The sequence below is a fragment of the Calypte anna genome, chromosome Z (assembly GCF_003957555.1).
Source record: "Calypte anna isolate BGI_N300 chromosome Z, bCalAnn1_v1.p, whole genome shotgun sequence".
Classification (NCBI taxonomy): domain Eukaryota; kingdom Metazoa; phylum Chordata; class Aves; order Apodiformes; family Trochilidae; genus Calypte; species Calypte anna.
In genome coordinates, this window is record NC_044274.1 from 45922973 (window position 1) to 45946402 (window position 23430).

The 23430-nt window shown below is 38.7% G+C and overlaps 2 protein-coding genes across 3 annotated transcripts in view; one reads left to right on the forward strand and one right to left on the reverse strand.

The window, feature by feature from the left end:
- LOC115599882 (lysine-specific demethylase 4C-like) overlaps positions 1 to 21700 on the reverse strand; it is a 34222-nt gene extending 12522 nt beyond the window's left edge. The window contains exons 1-3 of one of the 2 annotated variants that reach the window (XM_030467064.1): positions 21482 to 21700; positions 8299 to 8463; positions 1033 to 1208 (exon numbers count right to left, since the gene is read on the reverse strand). In XM_030467064.1, the coding sequence (XP_030322924.1) occupies positions 1033 to 1208; positions 8299 to 8442 (320 nt within the window). In that variant the 5' untranslated portion in view covers positions 8443 to 8463; positions 21482 to 21700. The remainder of the gene's footprint in view (positions 1 to 1032; positions 1209 to 8298; positions 8464 to 21481) is intronic. The other variant, XM_030467065.1, reaches the window with a different exon arrangement.
- LOC115599917 (vegetative cell wall protein gp1-like) lies at positions 21024 to 21686 on the forward strand. Its single transcript, XM_030467602.1, has one exon. It carries the CDS (start codon positions 21024 to 21026, stop codon positions 21684 to 21686), a length of 663 nt encoding a protein of 220 aa, XP_030323462.1.
- Positions 21701 to 23430: the final 1730 nt, after the last annotated feature.

Sequence of the window (23430 nt, forward strand, 5' to 3'; positions counted from 1 at the left end):
ACAAGTAACTTTAAGATCTACAAAATAAGTTCCCATTCCCACTCAAAGGCATAAAATTGTAAGCACAATAACCAAATTTTTTCACAAGTAATTTGTGGGCAGAAACATATTTTAATTTCAGAAAGGAAATCAGTTTGGCATGTAGTTCTACAAAGGCATAGAGACTATGGATATGTTTGCTGAGAAGCCTGTTTAAAAGCTTTTCATATCCTAGTTTTTTTCAGATCTTGATAACAGCATCTCTTCCTACCTTTTTAACTTCTTACACTAGCTTAAAAGAGAAACTTTCCTTCAAACTAGGGCAGTGTTAGCTTCCTTCATTAACTTCAAATAACTTTTCTCTCTAGGATCTTTTGACTCACCTTCCAGAAACTATTTCCAGTCAGTTTTGAGGAAATACTGAAATAGAATTTACTCTTTTATGTGACCAAAAGGAATGGGGAAGAATTCCTTCTATCATTTCCCTCTTCTTGGAATGCTCACCAATTTGAAAAGTTTTAGTATAACTGTAACAGTTTTTTTTCCCTCCCCTAATATCAATCTTGCAGAAACCAGAAGTCAGTGCTACCTGCAGTTAGTTCTCTTAGATGAATGAAAAAAATTCTGGGTCCATTAAAAAATACGCTGATTTGGGTTTTTTTTTTCAGAATTACTTTGATAGGCCATTCCAGTATCTAGGCCAAAAAAAAAATTAAATATTAACCATATTAATGGTCTACTCAAAATAAAGCTCAGATACAAGTTTGCATCATCTTCATTATTTTCAATACAAGTATTTGTTAGAACAGAAAGGAAAACAAGGTACACAGGAAGCACTGTCTCTCAGGGTTTTCAGATGTTTTCTTGCTGTCAGATGCTTTAAACAACAGAAATACAAAAAAGACTCATACTGTGGTATCCTGCCATTTAGGCAAGTGTGGAGACTTACGCTGCTGAATAAATGAAAAAAAAAAATACCAGCTGCCTAACACAATTCAAAGAAACAGTAACATGTAAACAAATAAATACTTGTCTTTCTAACCACATACATACTTGCCACTGTTGGCCAGCTGCTTGAACTCCTTCACTGTCATTGGCTTTTTCTGAATGTTGTACTGTGTGAAGAGCCCCGACTGACCAGTGACCATTTGCTGAATTGGAGCAGGAATCACCAAATCTTCTATATCATCATAATGTTTTCTTGGCTTCCACTCCTTTGGTGGGATAACCTTTCAATTCAGAAATAAAAAACAGGACATAAACAGTTGCAATACCAGTTCACAAAAAACTATATAGGCCGTGACATAGAATTGTTATCCTCAATTTAAAAAAAAAAAAAAAAAGGGTTGAAACAAAAGATTGACACTCCCCATTTATTTGGTGTAGACAGTCTGAATAGCTTACATTATGACTGGAAAATGAAAAAAACCCACCCATTTTAAAAAGAGCTTCCAGTTTGGGAAGTCTGTTTCACTTACTCCCCTTAACACTGCAGGGTACAACTCTATTACAGTAAAAGTTTGCACTAATTCAAATATAGTAGTCTTTCCGTTACCATAATGTAAATCTCATAATTAAAGCTATGTGCAGATTAACCAATTGTAGAGTTAACATTTTTATTTCAAATACCACAGAATTGCCCAAAACCTATGAAAACTCCTCAGGAGATTATAAAGTGTTAGCAATAAAGTCATTAGACATTTCAAAGCAGCCAGTAGTCATAACAGTGTTCATTAAAAGGCTGTGAATTTTGAACATTCCTTGAATACAGATTTCCATCTGAAAAAAGAAAAGTGCCTACATCTGAAATGGCAACAGTTTTAAAACACAGCATCAGAGCTTTTTAATATATGTTTTTGCTTTAACTTTTTCAGTGATATGTTCTTTGATCCACTCATATTCATTCTTTTCTGTGGCACTTAAATGAAAATTATACAAGCAGTGGCTTGGAAACATTTTAAAGTACATACCACAAAGTACAATACAAATAAGAATACAAATAAGTAACACACAACAAAGCAGGATGACTTTCATAAGCATATATCTGCCATGTACAAATTGCAAGAATTGAAAAATTAATTCACATCTTAGAGGCAGCCTTTACACAAGACTAGCTAGGCTGTTCCTCTAACAAGCATTCTAGTATTTCATACAATACTGTTCATTAGAGATCATGCTATTACATAGCTTCAAGAAAGTAAACAAATCATGTGTTGCCTTTGGAAAACAATCACAAATGGGCAAATGGTAATGCTAATATGCTCAAGTAGTCCATCCCTCAAAGAAATCTGATCAAGACCATTCACGCTAACGGGCCCAAAAAGAAGCATCAAGCTGAAGAAAAACTACCAGATAATAATTTACTTCCATACCTACTGTTTTTCTTTTAACTATAAACAGGTATTTTTATCCATTTTTTACATAGATGCAACTCTCACTTTTCCTTCTGAGTTTCCATTAGAATGTAGTTGTACAGGGACTACTTAGCATGTGTGTTGTTTGTTTTCACAGAAAAAAATAATTGAGTCATCTTGTGATTCCTACTTATTTCTTTTACACAGATCTTAAATTACATGCACACTAACAACATACAAAATCTTGGTTTGGAAGCAGAGAAGTCACGCATTCAGAATACATACATCAGAACCAAATATGTGCATAGAGATATACATTTTCATTATTTTATTAAGCATGAACTTGTAGATATGGCTCAAATATATGAATACTGAAAAGCAAAATCTGCATTATCCCATTCAATTGAAGGTCAGCATGTTTTAAGCAATTTTGTAAATACAGGTTCAAAATATCCCCTTTCAACTGAGTACTTTTAGAGAAGTGTAGAGTTCTGTAGAGTCTGATGTATTAAGAAACATTTTCTAAGAAAATAAAAATAGGGTCTCTGCCCCAAAGAATCTGAATTTTGTATGACATACAGGACAAGGGCTTGAGATGTTAAAATAATGTCTCCAAAGCAACATACAGCTAGTCAATATAGGAGCTGGAAATAAAGAATAGGTCTCCTTCATACCACTGACCTGTTTCACTGAAGCCTTCATCCTCCTCTTTAGTAAAAATAAACTCTTCAAAGACTGAAAATTTAGGTTTACTCCATGGAAGCAACCTAGACAATACTCATCATCCAAGCTGTTCAGTGAGTCCTGAGGCAATACTCTCTAATATAAATACATACATCTATATACATATACATAGATGTATAGATAGATATGCATGTATTTATATGTATCTATATTAATACATATATCTAAACTAATACATACAGCTAGATAACACACATATATATATATATCTCAAACATCCTAAGCATATTAACACTGTCTAGTGTTATTTTGTCCTTTTTTAAGAATAGAATCCTCTGTAACAGTAACACTAAAATACCTCATCTATGCCTGAAGCTCATTCCAACGTAATGGAAATTTCTTAGCCCATTTGGTTGAAGGATGTCACAGTATATTATCTGCTTCAGAAATGGTTTAATGTCGTTTGTCTAGAACCTTAATAATTTATTTCAAGCATTGTATTAGGAACTCTCCTCATTTAAAAAACACTTTATTCCCTGCACTCCCACAACATATGCAGGCCTTACGGTCATTTTATCACACAGATGGTGCAAAGGTATGAGGATTTTATGCCCTTACACTTTTGCATTTAACCCAAAGTACTGGGTAAATCTACAGTCTCAGCTTAGAGGTCAAATTAGTTTCTGCAAATGCATATAGCTCCTCTGGTAGTGGTTATTATCTTTGCAGGGATACTTAAGTCTGTACATCCTAGACTTTAATACCAGCAAGTTCCTCTCTAAGTTCATTTTATAATACTATCAAAACAGGAAAAAAAATATTTTAAGACAAATTTCCAAAACTCGGAAAACGTCCCTTAAGTTTTTACAATATGAATTACTGATTTGATAAGACTGGTTTTTAAAACTGTTTTCTTACATATGTGTGTGTGTGTCTGTCTGTCTGTCAGTTCCCCACACAGTGTTTCTGCTGCTCCTTCCTCCTCAGGGTGAGTTCTCCTCACACTCTCCCTCTGCTCCAGCTCGGGGTCCCTCTCCTGAGAGAGTCCTTCAGGAACCCCTCCAACATGAGTGCCTCTCACAGAGGTGCAATCTCAGCAGAACATCTCACCTTTCCCCCTCCTTCTTCACTGACTGTGGTGTGTTTTCTCTGGCATTGCTCTCTCACTTCACCCTTTACTCTGCTCTGCAGATTCTTTTCTTATATTTTTTTGCAGTTTTGTTTTCCCTTTCTTGATTATATTACTCACAGAGGTGCATCCGACTTCCCATATCTACTCAAGAATGGCCAAAAAAATGGAGAGACACATTTTCAATCATATAAGCAATAAGGATAGTAACTTCAAAAAAGCCAAGTCATAGATGCAGAATATCAGAAATCCCTGACTACATGGTCAAATTTTGTCCATATGCTCAGAGTATGGAACTCCAAGTGCTATAAGAGAAGGATCAATCTCTATAAATCAAATCTTGGCATTATTAAGACTCCACTAATTTACAGTTTCTGTTAATTGCATGTATGCATGTTTGAGAGAACAAAAATCTGTAGCCAATTTTTTCCATCCATACTACCTGATAATGAGATTAAATAATCATCTCATTGAGAGATGATGTTAATGAATATTATACACCCAATATCATTCCCTTCTTTGGAAAAAAACTATCTAGCCCAGACAAAAATACAAAATAAATATCTAGAGTTTCAAAATCGCAGTAACACTGAAAGACTGCTCCTTAAGGAAGCAGCTTATGTTGTCATCAGGATAGAAGGTGTTTTCAATTTGTATTTAATTACTTTTTTTTAATTACTTTCTTTTTTTCCAATCAACATGTTGCTTGAAAAATTAAAATTTAACACAGGTTAAAAAGTTGTAACTAGGAGTACGCATCTAAAATGCACTACTGCTACCCACTTCTCATACTAATACTGAAAACTGTTATATCTCTCAAGTACTTCCACTGTCATTTAAATTACTAAAATGGACTCCCTGCTCATTTCCAACTTACAGGATTCTAATCAATACTTTGAAGCAATATTCCACAGTGAAGACGACCACAGTCTTTCCATGATCACCATTTCAGAGACCAATTTTTAACAAATCAGTGTTAAAGTACATCAAATGCAGTATACATCTGCATCCATCCTGTTAAAGTACTGAAACGTCTGGTAAACATCACTGTTGCATTTAGTATTTTTCAGCAGACAGTGTAATGTATTCATATGTCTAATCTAAAAAGATAGGAGTATGTTGGCCCATTAGAAAGTTCAGATGAGACCAAATATTATGTACTTATGTTAAATTCTGATGTTTTTAAAATGGCACTGTTATATTTTATTGATATTATGTAAATCTTGCCTTTCAGTAACAAGTGAATATTGAAATCCCACATTTCATATATGCAAGAATTAATCTCATGATAGGTTACTGCAGAAGATTATGTCTATTCAGAATCTTCACAAAAATCTATCTTTAAAGAGTTCACTAGAGGCAGAGTGAAACAGAGTCAAGCAGCAACAGGATTAAGCATATGAAGATGAAAGCCGTATCACAGAAATTTTAACTTGTACACTAACAGCAAAACTATTTCAAGTTGCTTTCTTTCACATTCTTTCCTAACGTTTCTGTGTATGTTACCCTCCTCAAAGAGATCCTCAATGGGTCTAAACTTCTTTCCACACTAGCTGTACATGGAGGTTTAATTGGTGGATGGCAGGGAAGGAGCCAGAACAAAGAATGAACAATCCAAACAGAATGACGACTGAAGCCATGTACATGTCTAAAAAAAATTCAAAAATTTCCAATAAAGGAAATTCAGTATCTCCTCATCCTTTCAATGGGCTGAGATTTTGCAACCACGAATGCCAAGACAAGTCTCCTTTTCCAGATAACCTAAAGGTCACACATACAAATTACAAATATACTGGCCTCATATGACATTTCAGTCCCACAGTTACGATAAAGTATACCAGCAGCCTCACAGGAGCACTTAGCACCATGTATCAGGAAGCCACGGACCAGTATTGCCAGCTGCTTCAATCCCTGACAGAAAAGAAACAGCACTAAACAAACAAAAAAAACAAAGTAACTGAAAACCCATTTTTTTGTGGCTGTTTCAGAAGCAAGGAAAGAAGTTGGCATAGGCTGTTTAAGAATTAGTGTCATGACATATCTCCTGAGACTTGTCAAACAGGTGGCATATATATGGTTTTAAAAGGAAAATTATTAAATATAAGGTAAGTTGGGCTTTTGGCTTTTTTTTATTTCCCAATTTAAAAGAGAGTGGTTTTGAATACTAACAATGAAAAGACTAAATGCTGACAGTTGTAGCCATGATAAAGAGCATATCATAAATACTCTTCTTTTTAAACAAAACTTGTTCACTTTTTGTTTCCCAAACATACTACACACTAATCCTGCCTCATATTATAGCTTCGTCACATAGCCAAAGAAAGCCAGAAGTACACTTTATTAATACCTGCCTTTGTTTCTTAGACCACATACTAAAAAAACAAGCACACTATAAATTAATAAATTTAAGTAGAAGAAAATCTGTATCATCTCAGTGTCATAAGGCAGTTTCAATTTCTTTGACTAGATCTTCAGGATAAGAACATACTAACAGCAGAAATAATGCTATTCATGGAAATACTATGAAAATAAGTACATTTTTTTTGCTGTTAAATTCTTATACATAACTCACAGAATTATATGTAGCCAGAATTTCCTGCTCACATACATATTAATGGCTTTAATCTGTTCAGCAACAGATGTCACCATGAGGAATTATCCATTAAGTTTACTGTTTGAGTACTGAAATAGTTCAAGCACACAGAAAGAAATAGGTTCCATAATATAGCTGAATATGTGAAAATTCATCTCAGCCTTATCACAGTTGTGTATTTATCACATTTCCACTCTTGTTTGCAGAGACAGTTTTGAAAATATGACCAATATGCACTCAACCCCAAGAAATCAGAAGGCACTTAAACTACACGGTTTTCAAAATGTGAGGAGTTCAGCATTGCTTTCTTTTACAGGAAACAGGGGCAAGGGAGTAGGCAATGGGAAATCAAAAGCACCAGGTTTGATGTCGGGAAGAATGCAGTGGGCAACACACAGATGAATATAATCAAAGCATTGCTGTTTATTGAGAGTAGCAGTAGCCCTTTTATACACAGCCAGGCTGATAACCTAATATAAGCATACTGCTGAATGGTTCAACACATTCTTCATATGCCACGGCACACTATCTAGCTGGTTAAATACAACTGTTTATGTGCTGTCTTATGTGATGCTTTCCCATCCTGTTATTCTTCTTTTCTGCTGCCAACTCCCTTATCTTTTGCCCGTAGCTGATCTTTTAATAAACTTGCAGCTGGGCCTCAAGGCCCTTAGCTCACTCTAGCTAAAGCTAAATAGTCAGGATTGCTCACGTGTCCATTTCTTCCACAAACTCTCGCAACAGTTTTATTTCTCTTCTCACAATTTTTATATATCTTGACTTTGCAATACTAGCTTAAAAAAAGTGATGGGAACAGCTACTCCCACTCACTACTTACAATAACTAAGTTAGGATTTCTATAAATCCACTGTTTACTGCTAGTTTTAAAAATGGTAAAACAGATTCAGCACAACTACTTACATGATATAACACTAAATTACATCAGAATTAATCTCTGATAATCACTCTCCATTAGTAGAAGAACACCTGCTATAAGATCCTGGATATACCACTGTTCAAAGGGCAACACAATCGTAGTTAGTGTACCTCATACAAAAACTGTGTACTCCCATTAACAAAAAGGTAACACAATCACCATTAAAAAGAAAACTATTTCCATTGAAACAGGGCTGCACTATATTCATATATACACCTTTTGACTAGGATTATTTGGTCCAAGAAAGTTATACACAACCCATACACAGCCAGTTCAACATCTGCTAGATTATAACTGTCCAATTTATACTATGAACTCCCTGGTTTTGTTCTGATTTGCCAAAAACTAGTTTAAATCTGCATTATGAAGCTATTCTCTTTTGCTATTGTAAACAAGGAAACAATTGGTGGTTAGAGAGAAAACAATATATTCATTACTGTGGTTAAAACAGAGATACCACAAAGCTCTTTCTTAAAATAGTACCCGATCAGTACCTATTAATTGAAAACCATTTGGAGAAAAAAGATGTTAATTAAAAAGGTCAGATTTGCAATCAGCAAAACACAAATACTGAGAAATCAAGTATTAGAAACTGTTTTCCTTACATAGTATAGGTGTTTACCTTTGCAACTCCAGCCCTATGAGCACCTTGTGATTCCATATATGCTAGATATTTGTTGAAGTCTCTGAATTCATCCATCGTAGGCCTGAAAGTCATGATTTTGCAGCTTGGGTTTGGAGGACTATCTGAGGTGACACCAGCCATGGTGGTTTACTTTCAGTCCAGCTTAAAAAAAAAAAAGAAAATTAACACAATTTAACGTATTTCTCATTTCCTCCATCTTCAAAATGTATGCAACCATGCTTTTTATGCTACATACTGTTACCATAACTTTTGCTTGTATTTGAGTATATTAGCCACTAATTTCCTTAGCTTTGTGGCCCTTCTAACTTGGTATGAATCATGGCACAGAAAATGTGCATGTGGAAGATGCCTTTATGTCTTTTCATGTTTCACTTTCTTGCTAGTATTCTAACCCTTAGCCTGCTTTTCAAATCCTTATTTTTCCTCCCATTTTGCCTCACCACTTTACCCAGCACACCACTCTCCACTCCTAGCGCATAGATTATTTTTTCCAGACTTCCAAGTTCAGTAACATCTTACTCCCTTCCTACATTACATTCCACCCGTTTGAAATGAAATTAACTAGATTTCAACAAATCTCCCATTCTGAAAGTCTGTACCACTTTATTTTGGGCATATTTTGAAATATCAAGTCCATATAGGCAAACACACCTCATAACATACAAGCAGAATAACTTCCCTCAGTAGTAAACATGTCGTTTATAAATAATATACCCTTCTTTAATTCCCAGCCATTAAGTTCCACATATAATCTTGCTACTATGAGCAGTCCCAGGAAAATGAAACTATGGATTTAGAACCAAGTGAGAAGACTTAATTGCAGCAGACAGTACTTACTGCTTACACTGCTTCACTGACAGAAAATTGACACTGGAAATATAATTAAACAGGGTATTTGATTTTTCTGTACAAGATCAACTTTCACACTCCTACCTTTAGATATATTAAGTCTATACATCAAATACACATACACACATTACCCACCTTTACAAAACAAAAATCTCTTTTGGAAGAGAGTCCAGCGAAAGGCCACAAAGATGATTAAGGGACCAGAGCATCTCTAGTGAGACTGAGAGACCTGCAATGGGTCAGCCTAGATAATGCTGTGTGGATATTAAGACAGAGACAGAGACAGACCCCTCCCACTGAAAGTGTAATTGGCAAGAGGCACAAACAAAAATACATGAAACTAGGCCTTAGTAGAACATAGTAAAAGGCCTTAGAAACATAGTAAAAAACTTAGCATGATCTGATCAGATATTGGAACAGAGAGCCAGAGAGGCTGTGGAGTGTCCACCCTTGGAGATACTCAAAAGCCACTTCAGCACTGTCTAAGCAATCCATTTCAGCTAAGCCTGCTTTGTGAGGGAAGACTGGACCAGACAGCTACAGAGGTTCCTTCCAGCTTCCACACTTCCGAGCTATTCGTACCCATTTCAGCTGCACAGCTAAACACACAAAGCCAAAGTTATAGCTAAAATTAGTATTAATTCTGCCAATTCATACATGTGCATAGTGCCAGATATTACCTACACTACATCCCACTGTATAACAGATGTATAACAAATTTCAAAAAGTATTTATATGAATTAATTTATCAAATAGTTTAATTGGTTTCTCTGTAAATATATTAAATAATACTGCTTGTATGGAAAGTAATTTTTAAACAGAAATCTAGTAAACATTTTCATCCTGGTTTTGTCTGTAGGCATATAACATAAACAAGCATAGTGCCTTTATGTGTTTCTACATACCTCATGCTCTGTCTTCCATAACTTTTATAATTAAATTTGTCTAAGGTCAATGGGTCTAAGTCTGAAGGATAACTGATTTCTTACCCCTTTTCATAAGAAATGTATGAAGAGAAGAAAAAGCCATATTCAAGGGATTAACCTTAGAGAAAAAAGCTGCAGAATCATTACAGACAGTACTCAGTACATTACTGATTTGAAGCAACAGGCACAACAAACTAATTATAACATCAATTACAATAATTACTATGAAAAAAATCCTCTTAACCAAGACATGTCATAACAAAAGTATTGGGTTTTAATACCTGACCTGCTTTAAATACAACAAAACAGCAAGCAAACATGTAATTACCAAATTAACTGAAGATACCCTAACACTATGCCACAATGAAGACATTAGTTATTTTCAGTAGTTTTAATCAAACTAAATGGCTATTAAGCCATGCTAGCTTCCACAATCACAAATATCAGCCTGGTTGCTAGATTCCTAAAATCCTGTTTGCAAAACATACCAAAGTAAGGACCCTATTAGATTATTTTTTCACATCTGGAATTAAGGCAAGGCTCGAGCATGTAATTGCATTGTACTGTGATGAACCTGAAACTTTATCACAAGCAGAATTAACAAACTTCAACTAATCATAAAGATGTGTATAGCACTGGACAGGCAGAATTTTGCTGAGCTTCACTGCAGGATGAAAAATGTAAATCCTTTCTTTCAGAACAATTTTTTTCTACCTGCTTCCATGGATGTAGAGTCCAGCTCCCTACTCAATGGACACAGAGTCTGGTCAGCTCTGTTACTTTTGGTGGAAATAAATTGTCCAAACCATGCTCTTGTGTTATCCTTCCTCAGTAAAGAACAGCTTCTTAACAACAACTAACTGGGTAAAACAGCTCTTCGATAAGCTTGTTTGTAAGTACACTCCTTGAGCAGGCTCTACTATATAACCTCTGTTTTTTAGGAGGCAGACCATAAGTCTGTCATTAGAAGTTCATATACTTTCTGTTCAACAAGGATATTTATTGTATCTTTTCATCATAACTTAAGACCTTTACAGCTATGGTCTACCAGTTGGGACTTCTTAAAATCATTTCAGAATTTTATTAGATGTGGTAATGTTCACTACAAATGTCAATCTAAAACAGTAAGCACAGTACTGAGTTAGTTGGTTTAAATTCACCACAAAAAATAAGCTATGCTACAAATCAACTGGGAAAAACAGTACAACGTATGTATATAATAGAACTGTATGTTTCAATACAATCCTATTAACTTCTAACACACTATGCAGTTTTCTCAAGGACTTCATGGAAATCAAGAGTCCTAGATACTTTCTCCCACCAAATCCTTATTTGTTTTTTTCTCACATTCAAAAATTCATTTATATACTATCAAATCACTAAAATAGTGTCTAGTCCAATAAAAAAGTTAAGATGCTCTCAGAGGTTCTTTTGCAGATAAGACCATAACTACCAAGATCCAATTAAAATGTGCAGGACACTAGTAAATAGTAAGTTATAGACACAAGGTTGTTCACAATGATCTAGAAAAGCAAATGGTAACTGGAATAAATGGGAAGATAGACTCCACTCGAATTCACATTATTTTGATAAAATACAAACATTTAGCTTGTCCAAAGTTGCCAGCTGAAGAGACAATAGCTGGCTTGAAAAATTATTTAAATTTATAGGCATTGCCAGACCTTGCCATGACACCTTCAGATCATCAACCAGGAGAATTTCAATGCTGCTTTGTCTTAATACAGATAAGGACAGGCTGGATAAATGGGCCAAGGCCAACTGTATGAGGTTCAATAAGGACAAGTGCCAGGTCCTGCATTTTGGTCACAACAATCCCAAGCCATGCTACAGGCTTGTGGAGGAGTGACTGGAAAGCTCTTCAGCATAAAAAGACCTGGGGGTGCTGGGGCAAAGCCATCTCAACATAAGGCAGCAGTGAGCAGTGTGCCCAGGTGGCCAAGAAGGCCAGCAGCATCCTGGCTTGTAGCCGAAACAGTGTGGCCAGCAGGAGACGGGGGAAGTAGATCGTGATGCTGACCTCAGCACTGTTGAGGCTGCACCTTGGATACTGTGTTCAGTTCTGGGCCCCTCACTACCAGAAGGACATTGAGCTGCTGAAACATGGCCACAGGAGAGCTACCAAGCTGGTGAGGGGCCTAGAGAACAAGTCATAGGGGGAGTGGCTGAGGGGACTGGGCATGTTTAGTTTCGAGAAGGCTGAGGGGAGACCTCGCTGCCCCTTACAACTACCGGAAAGGAGGCTGTAGGCCGGTGGGTGTTGGCCTAGTGAATAGTGACAGGACCAACAGTAGTGGTCTGAAGTTGAAGCAGGAGTGTTTTAAGTTAGGTATTAGGAAGAATTTCTTTACTTAAAGAGTGGTCAGGCACTGAAATAGCCTGCCCAGGGAGGTGGCTGAGTCACCATCCCTGCAGGTATTTAAGAAACATGTAGATGTGGCACTTCAGGGCATTCTGGTGGCTGAGAGTTTTGGGTTTTTTCCTGTTCTGTGTGTGAATGGTTGGACCCGGTGATCTCAGAGGTCCTTTCCAACCACGACAACTCTGTGATTCCATGACTGTGTATTCAAAATGTTGAAAAAGTTAGAAATGAAAAATGTTAGAAAAGCTTGCACACTAACAACAAGATGAAATCTTAGCAATGCTACCAGTACTTACATAATCCAAGATGCAAAGCCCTTCAACAGTTATGATGAGGGAAGTATTTTTTTAAACAAATCCTGTAATATTTAAACCACATAGCTTGTACAAACATAGCAAACTTGATACTTTGACATCTACAATAAACAGGAGTATCAAATTCTGACAAAAGGCTACAGCAGACTTCTAACAGGCTGCCTAAGGAAAGGGAAAAAATGAAAAGAGACAAAGAAAGAAAAGAGTAACTTTGTGCTTTGACATTAGTAACTAAGGCCAGATATGGGAAGAGCTGATCACCTACATCCACAGAACAGAAATGTACCGTATTACATGCCTGACCACACGCTTTATTCTGTATGATTGTTTGGTAAGTGCAAAATCCATAGTATTGTTTCTGCTATATCCTAAGAGAAGGACAGGCACTCTGTACACCAAACAGCAATTGATTCATAACTATCCAAATTAGTACCAGGAAGCTACAATTTCTAGCTCACCCCTAGCAAAACAGTAGCCTGGTTTTTGTAATGCCTACACTTCCACTGTACTGTTAAAGCTGCCAGGATAGTAAATACAATTTTTTGGTGGAAGAGCTATCTGTTAAACACTGTCCTTCAAAGCAGAATCTTTCACACCCTCACAAGAACACACAATATATTATCCTCAGAACTGGAAAACATTTTCTAAGTTTCATTTATTTGATACTTAATAGAGAATCTCAAATACTAGCAATTGTGTTTAATCAAATTACAAGCAGGGCTCTCATTCACACAGCTACAGAATACTCTTATTAAAAATACACCAGAAAAAGAGCATGTTAATTGGTTAAAATGCAAGAGCAAACTTTAGTCCATAAAATCAACTTTCAGTATTACAGTATTCTCTCTCCACCTTAACACTGAGCCATCAGATCTTCTCTGAAGATCCCTTTCTTTTCACTTCTAGTGGAAAACGAACTGATGAGTACTTTCAGTGCCACCCCTCACCAGCAGAGAACCAAAGCTTCAGGCTTTAAACTGCACAAGTCTTGAAACACTTGTTCTTCCAAAAAGAATTGTGGGAGGCATCTCTTGACTACCAGACGGTGTTCACTTCGGCCCCTGTACTGAAAGCACTGCTGAACAAAACACAAAAAAAAAAACGCAGCCTGCTGTGTCTGCTCTACTATAAGGTGATTAAATAACATCTAAAAGGTCTGAATAACTATAGGCCCTGTTTGTCACATCTGCATCTAAAATAAGTGCATTCATATTCTGGAAGAGCAGATTATTTTATTATTTCTGTGTGTTCAATATATAAAATATCAATGTCTAAAACCTCTAGTCAACAACCCAAAATAAGAAAATTACACAGAGCAAGCTCCAGTAAGTGAGAAAAAGAAGGAAGGCAGGAAGAAAACAGAGCAAATATTTGGTGGTCATCAATTCTCACAAGGTAAATCAGGAGGTGTCACAACACACATTTTTCTTTTTACCTTTTCCTGCAAATTTTCACCCACTCTAACATCTGAGAAAGAATGAATTCATTCTAAGTTTTTTCCCAAGTAACCAATAAAGAGAAACTAAACTAGTCCAGAGAAAGACATGCACACAAAGACAAAGCATTTTGTTGAGGATGATCTGAAAGAAAATACAATCCATTTTAAAACAGGTGTCAGACACAAAAGTTTTCACTATAAAAAGACAAGACAGAGTGTTCATATTATAAGTGAACCATAGCTACCATGTTTTAGGAATCATTCAATAAAAACACTTCATTGACAAAACTCAAGGCAAAAAGCCCTCTCTTTTCCACCAACATCCTATTAAAATATTTAAAAAAACAACAACAAAAAAACCAGTCTAAACAGAATTATACTTACAACATAAGTAAAAATTCCCTAAGGTCATCCAGTAGCTTATTTTTTTTCACAGCTACGAGCAGATTCACTTCTACATTTTTATACGTCACTTTTTGAACATTTTTTGTTAACTAGCCCTGCCTATATTGTTTGATAAAGCAAATTCAAAGATGTAAGAATCTGCCTTAGTGCACAACACACTACTAGCTACAGAATTGACTTTCAGGTACTTGGAAATATAAAGGCATAGTTTACATGTCCAACTGTTACTAAGCATGTAAATAATTACTAACGTAAATTGTTTTTGCATGCTTATGTTTGAAACATTCCTTTAATAACAGTAAGCATGCATGCAAATTATGTCTGGCTAGTTTATGCATCTTTCTTAGAAAAAGAATAAGATCCTATTTATCAGAAATTCTGTATCTGTTATTTATGTTATTTGACCATATTAACTGTTTAAATAAGTGTATAGGCTACAAAGTTTTGTATGTGTGATATGAGGCATTTGTAAACCTAATCTCACGGGTAGGCATGTATTCATCAAACATTCAACAGTCATCAGGAAGAATGGATTTAGTTCAAAAATGTTAGAATTATTTAATCAGTTACGAAAACTTAAAAAAACAAGTATCTATGTAGGCAGCCATGTTCTGAAGCACCTAAAACCATCCCAATTTTACTAGAAAGCTGTAAGTAGTAGTTCAACAAACTTCATTTTAAGTCTCCGCTTGTCCATTTGTCACTACTCTTGCACCTATTATAAAAAAAAATTTTAAAAAAACCCCAAACACTAAATATGACCTATCTAGAACACAAGTATGAAATCCAGCATCCTAACTGGAAGCAGCATATAACAGCCTTCAGCAACAGCAATAGCAAGTCAGACCTATCAAGTTTCCACAGGTACTAAAAGCAAACATCTAGAAAAAAGTAAACACAGGGGGATCTTACAATTATAGTTCTCCAGAATCTCAGTCTTTGGAAACGTACAGGTCAAGGAATCCTTAGACAAAGGATACTACTGAATTTTGTGGACTTGGATGGACTTTTGTGCCCATGGTTTCAAGCCTTTGCAGGCCTTTAATGTCCAGAATATTTCAGGACAAAGTACTCCACAACAGACAATATGATATGTGATGCACCTTCCTCTGTACATTTTGAATATTTCATGCTCCAGTTTCATCTGACTTAGCACGTGCACACTAGGAACAGTTAGCTATCTGCTCGTACTCACCTTCAGACAATGTATGACTTGCAGATTTCTATCATGGTGTCCAACAGACATCTTTTTCTAAGCTAAAGACTCCTATGGAAATGAAATTTCGCAGAAATTATATTCCCTACTTCTGATTGTCATTGCATCCTATTTCTGGGTTTTTACCAGTTCTAGCAAATTACTTTTAGTCAGAAGAAGGGGGTACCAAAGCTGTAAGTACTATTCGAGATACAAGTCAACCATGAATTTATTCGATGATGTAACATAAAATTTGGATGTAGTTCCTGTGGACATGAGAAAGCAGTTTGGCCTAGGTCAGTTTGTAAAAAAATAATTTATAAGCACCTACAAGTTGAGAAAAATAACCATTGCTAATGCAACCTCTAATATTGGTAGGGATGCAAACAGCAGGCAGTGGATGTAAGCTGATTTCTGATTAAGCACTTTGAAACAGATCTGCTAGATCTCTCATTTCTTCCGATAGGTATTTCTTTAAAAAGCTCCATAACTATATGGCATGTTATTAACTGCTTTTACAGCTTTCCTCCCAAAAGCCACCCTTACAGTGTAGTTTTCACAACTCCTTAACATAGTCTTTTCACGGATATGCTACAGTAACAGTGATAATATTTTTCACATCACTACATGGCAACTCCCTTCTGAACAAAGACAGGGAAAATCAAACAAACAAACCTGTAGATGAGTCTCTGTAACCTAAGAAACAGAGAGATGTCTTTTTCCCTCTAAAGATGCTTAGAGTTCCCTGAAAGTATATTTCAGTTTATGTGGTAAGGTCCAGCTGCTATTAACCTTCACAGTAAGCATTTCCCCTCTCATAAAAGATACTGTAATTCAAAGATGTCATACATCCTACCCTTACACCTTGTTCTAAATTACCACAAATCAAATACCTAGTAGCCAGGGAACAGTCATGCACTTCTTGTCTTACTGCTGTTACGTCTCAAAAGATGCACACAGAATTGAACCAAATGACCAAAAAGCCCAAGTATGGTATATTCATACTGCACTTCTGTGGTCTGCTACACTACTGAAAACCGTGGAGCAAACATCTTTTGCTCAACTCACATGACCAAACTCCAAACTGATCACAGGCCACTGAAGTGGCACACCATTTTAATACCAGAGGCAGACTACTTAAAACAAACTCACAGGCTGCTATCTGAGAACAACATGGCACTAATCCACAATATTATAACAAACATTATTATGTTATAATATAAAAGGAACAAGAAGAAAGGATCAACATTATGCTCCTGTTGAACTTGCAGCTCTGCCGTCTTGTATCACTTTGCAATGCAAAAAGTCCAGTGAAAAATAAACCAGAGTTAACATTTGTACTGAAGGAACATGCAAAGATTTGTCTCAATAAATCCAAAAGAGATTTCCATGGGACAACAGAAGAACATTGTGAGCTTACATCTGTCACCAATTCAGACATAAGCTATCTACAATGCTGAAGGTTACAGTCAGTTAAGGAAAAGTTTTTCCTCTCACAATACCTAATATTTTTCCAAATTTTAAATATTTTTACTGATCTAACTTTTGAAATATTTGTCATCATTTATTCAAATCAAATACTCTGAGTACTTCCCCCTGAAATCAAACCCAAACATGAAAATTTTGATTCCTAAAACTAAAGGAGTTTTATAAACCCATATTTCTACACCATTATTCATAGCTCATCTTACAAACTTCTGTACATTTCCACCATTTTAGTTTTAAATTAAAACTGTCAAAACAGTTTACGATTATAAAAAAATTCATCCAGCTCCAAAGCTACACATCCATTTACCACTGTAGCAACTTATCAATTACGTTTTAACCAAAGGATTTAACTGTGAAAATGAACAAAATCCGACCAAGAACAGTAATTTTTGTCATACAGCATCTATTATGAAGAAGAGTTTTAGAAGAGTCTCTAAGAAGAGACTTAACTAGATCTTAGAGAAAGATGCCTGCTAATAATTAGCATTTTGATTTTATTTGACAAAACCCAGTAGGAAATCACAACAGCCTCAATCGAATCATTCTACATTTTTACTGGCACAAATGTCAAAAATAAACTGGAACATACTCTGTGAAACTCCCCCGTAATAACCAAAACAGTCAATGAACATCCTGTCATGTCTGAGAATGAAAAAGTAAAACTTATTGGAAAAGACATCAATAATTTTTCAACAGTTTTCACAAAAAAATGTGTTTTGAATTTTAAGTCTTTTGATTTTAAGACCTTAAGTCAAAACCCTTGACACTTTTTCTAATCAGTTTTTTACATAGTTTACCGTTTTTAGGGTATACTGTCCAAAGTATACTGTCACAAATAGACTACCCCACAAATCTTAGATGTAAACAGAATTAAGGATTAAAAAAAAACGTGTGTTTGTGTAATACAGCAGTAGGACTACTCATGCTGACAAAATTAACAACTTATCCACTATTTATCACTCAACAATGCTAAAACAGCTAAATAAAGTTGGAAACTTGAATAAAGTTGCAAAATGCAAGCCTGTAAGAGAATTCATTCTGATATACCATGTGACCTAAAGTACACCCCAACTCTTTATATTCTAAGATAACACTGAGTGCTTATAATGCACTCTGGACTTCCTATCAGGAAACTGTTATGAACACCTTCATTATGTGATTTGATTACACAATTATTATCTTCCAAGTATAAGATCCTGAATTTCTTCTAAGGTAATATAAATCAGTCTGCAAATCTTAACTAAAATCGAGAACACATCACTTGGTGATTTTGAATTATAAAGTACTAGCCTATCAACTGGAGATTTTTTACTAGGTAAGCATTAAAACCGTAAGATTTCAGAATGTTACCTTTTGAAGCACTCGTGATCATACAGAGAACTTTAAAATGCCTTGTATTAGCAGAATTTCATATAACACTCTCTACTTGAAGCTCTATGTATAATATAAACTTGTTTCAAAACCTACTAGGGTGGGGTTTTTTTAGTTAATGTTCAGGAGTAGGATAAAAATACCACAAAACAGATTTGACCAGAACTGACACCACTGTATACCCCATTCACATCTTTTTCAGCATCATATTGATATGAAACATCCCATCAAAAGACATCTATATAAAATACTGAAAAATCAAAAGTGAATTTACTGCAGAATTAAGAAGTAGACCAATCAAGAGCTTTTTAATTTAAGGCAGTCCTAAATCAACTCAATCCAATATTTTAAATAAAGTTAGGTATGATCACCATATTTTTTTCAAATAACTACCATACTTGTACACATCAGCATAAGAAGATTCCAATAATTAGCACACAACAATGCAATTTTCTGATTTTAATGTATTACTGTGTTAACTGTGCACTTAGATTTGGTGCAGAACTGTCTACCTTTTTTGTTTTTTAAATCAGACCAAGAGACACAAAATTCTGTGCTCAGTATTCATTAATAAAGACTCAAAATTACAGGAATTCTCTTTTTTTTTTCCAATTCATAACTCTATCATTTACAAAAATAGAGACCAAATCATACTTTATTTTTTTTAAACAAACAGTGACTAAAAGTTTTTCTCTCATATACGCTGACTCCAACCCTGACCTAATGGCTATTTAATTTTGTCTGCCTGTATGGAGGAGACCTATTGTTTCCCAGGTCAGTCCCTAGGAAAAAAATTGCTTGTTTGCACATTTGTATTTACACTTAGCTAAAGGAAAACCATAAGGTGCCAGCAACTAGGAATATCATCACAACTCCAAACCAAGGCTGAGAGAAAGACAAGCATGACTGGAGGTGGTTCAGTTTACTCTCAAGTACCAGAAAGCAGAGCATGCTTGTGTTTCCCCCTGTTTTGCATTTGGAAGGTACTTCTGTGAAGCAACAGCATCAGCTAGTTATCCCAGGTCACAGGGAAACAGCAGCAAAGCCCAAGACAAATTTTATACCACAGTCAATGTCCTGATTTGAGCCAGAATATAACCAATTTTCTTTCTAGTAACTTGACTTGTCAGCAAAGTCTCTTAAGTAGCTGCACTTGCTGATATTAACAGCATGTTTATCAGTCAGTGACTGCTTCTAGAACTAATAACACTCCGTCTTTATAGATACTGATGGAGAGGGGTGTGCAGAATCAAGGCCACTGTTGGATCTGAAAAACATCTTATCCTTGGGAAATAAAAGGCAGTAAAGGAGTCACACCTGTGGCCGTCCATGGAAAAGGAGACCAGACAATTGACTCAAAGAAGTATTTTATCCCATATGCATCATGTGCAGTATTGATTTGAGTGACCACAAGGATCAACTTCTTCTTCATCCATGGCCAGCATCCTGCAAAGACTCCATCCGTTCTTTGCCAACAGTTGCATATATTTTATTATTTTCTTATTCATCATTACTATGCCATTAAAGTTTTGTAGTTTAGTTTCCAACTTACAAATCTCTCTCCCTTTTTCTCTTTCCCTTCCCAGAAAGGGAAAGGAGAGAAGTTAATAGAAAGTATCTGTCACTTGTTTAATTGATGGCCCAATTTTACACTATGACAGTCCTTTCCACATCTTGGCTCATTAAGATGGCAAACAAAAAAATACACTGTAGGGTGACACAAAATAAACCAATCACATTCAGCTGCTGGTAAGCTTCCTTCTTGTGGAAGGTGCTTCAACTTAAGCATTGCAGGTTTAGCAGCTACCAGTTAACTTGCTGCTGCCAATCTGCCAGAAATGGGTGCAAAGAGTCAAATATCTGCAGTTTAATAATATAATATATAAATGCTGCTTATGCTCCAAGCATTATGTTCTTTAAAAAGAGTAAAAGAGAGTAAAAAATATTTCTGGAAACTTCTCATTTCAGATTTGCCAGTAAAATCAACTGCAGAAAAGGCTCATTAATAGAAGACTATCAACATAGAATAAAGCCTTAATGCCAAAGCCGACTCTGACAGTGTGGAGCACTGTAGCCACGGACAGATAGGGAACCGGTGCCTGAGTACTCAACTAGAAGACAGCTTTAAAGTCTTCTTTTGGTACTTTACAACTTCTGATTTCCAGGAGCGCCTCAACGACACACAGAAACGAAGGAGCTGTCTCACCGCAGTCGTGGAATTTCATCAAAGCCCAGAAAGACACGGCAAGAGGTAACTTTTATCTTTTACTCTGCCCAACCACTGCCAGCAAGCAGGAAAATCGCCTAAACCACCGACTGCCTTGACCCAGAACCGATGGGCACAAACGGGAACACGAGATGTGTTTTCCCGACACCTGCCGCTTGCGTTTCCCCAGCCCAGTTCCAGCCGACACCCACGCACTCGCAAGCCCGAGACCCCAGACCCACTCCATCCTGGCCGCGGGGGGTACCGACCCCTTTCGCACCTTGCCGGGGGCTGCTGGGCGGCAAAGCGGCGGCTCTGCCCCCGGTCCCGCTCCCCGCGGCCTGTCCCAAGCACTCCCCGCAGCCCCGCGATCCGACGCAACCCAACCCCGCTCCTCCCGGCCCTGCCCCACCGCTCGCCGCCTCACCGCCGCTACCCCCTAGCCAGCCCTGGCCTTCCCTCTACCCTCCCGCTCGCCCCCTGCCCAGGCGCACCCCGCACTCTCCCTCCGAAACGCCCCACACCTCCTCCTCCTCCGCCGCCCCTGAAACCCTCCGCCCGCTCCCCCGGCCCTGCTCGGGACTCACCCCGCACCTGTCCGGGAGAGGGCTAAGTGGGCAGACACGGACAGAGGAAGGCGAGGAGGGGGAGCGCCGGCAGGACAAGTCAGGGCAAGTCAGAGCAAAGCAGGGCAGAACTCCACTCCCGCTCCTCTCCGCGCCGCCTCCGCCCTCGACCCCTCGGGGCTTTTCCCCCAGGTACCCGCGGGGCTCCCCGTCCCCTGCGCGATGACAGCTGCCGACTGCGCATGCGCGGGGCCCTCGCACGCACAGGGAAGGCGCGGAGAGGTGGGGGGGGCGGAGCGAGGCGGGGCCGGGGGGAAGGGCACGTGACCGAGGAGCTGCTCCTGCGTCACGTGTGAGGAGTGGGCGGTGCCGCTCGTGCTTCCGCGAGGACGGCGGCCGCGTGAAGGGTGGTCATGTGGGGAGGCTGGAGCCCTGAGGGCGGCGGTCACTGGGCGTGGGGCGGGGCAGTGAGGGTGCGGAGCAATGGGTGTGCGGGGTAGCGGGGATGTGGAGTAGTGAGGGTGCGGGGTAGCGGGGATGTGGAGTAGTGAGGGTGCGGAGCGGCGAGGGTGCGGGGTAGCGGGGATGTGGAGTGCGGGGTGCTGGGCGGTGGGGGTGTTGGGTGGCGAGGGTGTGGGGCGGCGGGGGTGAGATGCGGTGGCAGTGCGGGGCGGTGAGGATGCGGGTGGCGGGGGCGCGGAGTAGTGAGAGCGGGGCGGTAGGAGTGCGGGGTAGTGAGGGTGCGAGAGGACAGGGGTGCAGAGTAGTGAGGGTGCGGGGTAGTGAGGGTGCGAGGGGACGGGGGTGAGGGGCGGCAGGGTTGCGGGGTAGTGAGGGTGCGGAACAGTGGAGGGCGGGGCGGTGAGGGTACGGGGGCACGGGGTAGTGAGAGTGCGGGGTGGCGAGGCTGCGCGGCGGCAGAGGTGTGATGTGGGGGTGAAGGGCGGTGGGAATGCGGGGCGGTGAGGATCGGGGCGGGGGCACGGAGTAGGGAGGGTGCGGGGTAGCGGAGTACCGGGGGTGCGAAGCGGTAGGGGTGCGAAGTAGTGAGGGTGCGGGGCGGGGAGAGTGCAGGGTAGCGAGAGTGCGAGAGGACCGGGGTGCGGAGCGGTAGGGGTGCAGAGTAGTGAGGGTGCCAGGGGACGGGGGTGCTGGGCGGCAGGGGTGCGGAACAGTGGGAGGGCGGGGTGGTGAGGATATGGGGGTGCGGGGTGGCGGGCGTGCGGAGTAGTGAGGAGGCAGCCGCTGAGGCCGTTAATGGTCGTCGTGCCCTGCCGCTGTGGGTCAGCGATCCGGAGCGGTCAGTTGTGGCTGCGCTCTCTCGCACCCAGGGGGAGCGCTGCCATCGCCTTCCGCAGGCCGTGGCGTCTACCGGGATGCACAGGAGGAAAAAGTAAGCGTTGAAGTTACCTGCAAGGGCCGTCTGTTCACCTCGGCGATACTTAACAGAAGAGACTTGCTGGTCCGTGGGAAAGGTGGACCCGTCAGAGCAAGCTGCTAGCTCGATGGGATTATTTCAGTCTCTTGAACCATCCCGGTACTTCATTCAATCAGTTTTACTATCTAAACGGGCTTTTGCTTCCAAAAACTAATGTTTCTGTCAGTGATTCAGTCCTAAAATGCTGTAGGTTATATGCATGTATTTTTTAAAGTACCTTAGTACACTGTCACTTCAGCTGTTCTACTTGCTGCTAAAATAAATCAGATTTGTTTGTTTGTTTGTTTTAAACTGTGTGAGATGCTTGGATTTTTCTTAGTAATGTCTGTTTACCTTTCATTTTAGCTTCTGGTTGCTGTGCTAAAGAAAGGGAAAATTTACCAAAAGATAACAAGACCAACCAACTTCAGATGTGCTTTTTCATGCATACTCTCTGCTTTGGTCTTGTACCACTCAGAGTGAAAACTTCTACTTAATGAAATCTCAATTTCTTGTACTGGAGTTTACGGTTGTCTTGTCCTAGCACTCTGTG

Coding starts and splice junctions, on each gene's coding strand:
- LOC115599917 (XM_030467602.1), top strand. CDS start 21,024: ATGGGCACAAACGGGAACACGAGATGTGTTTTCCCGACACCTGCCGCT.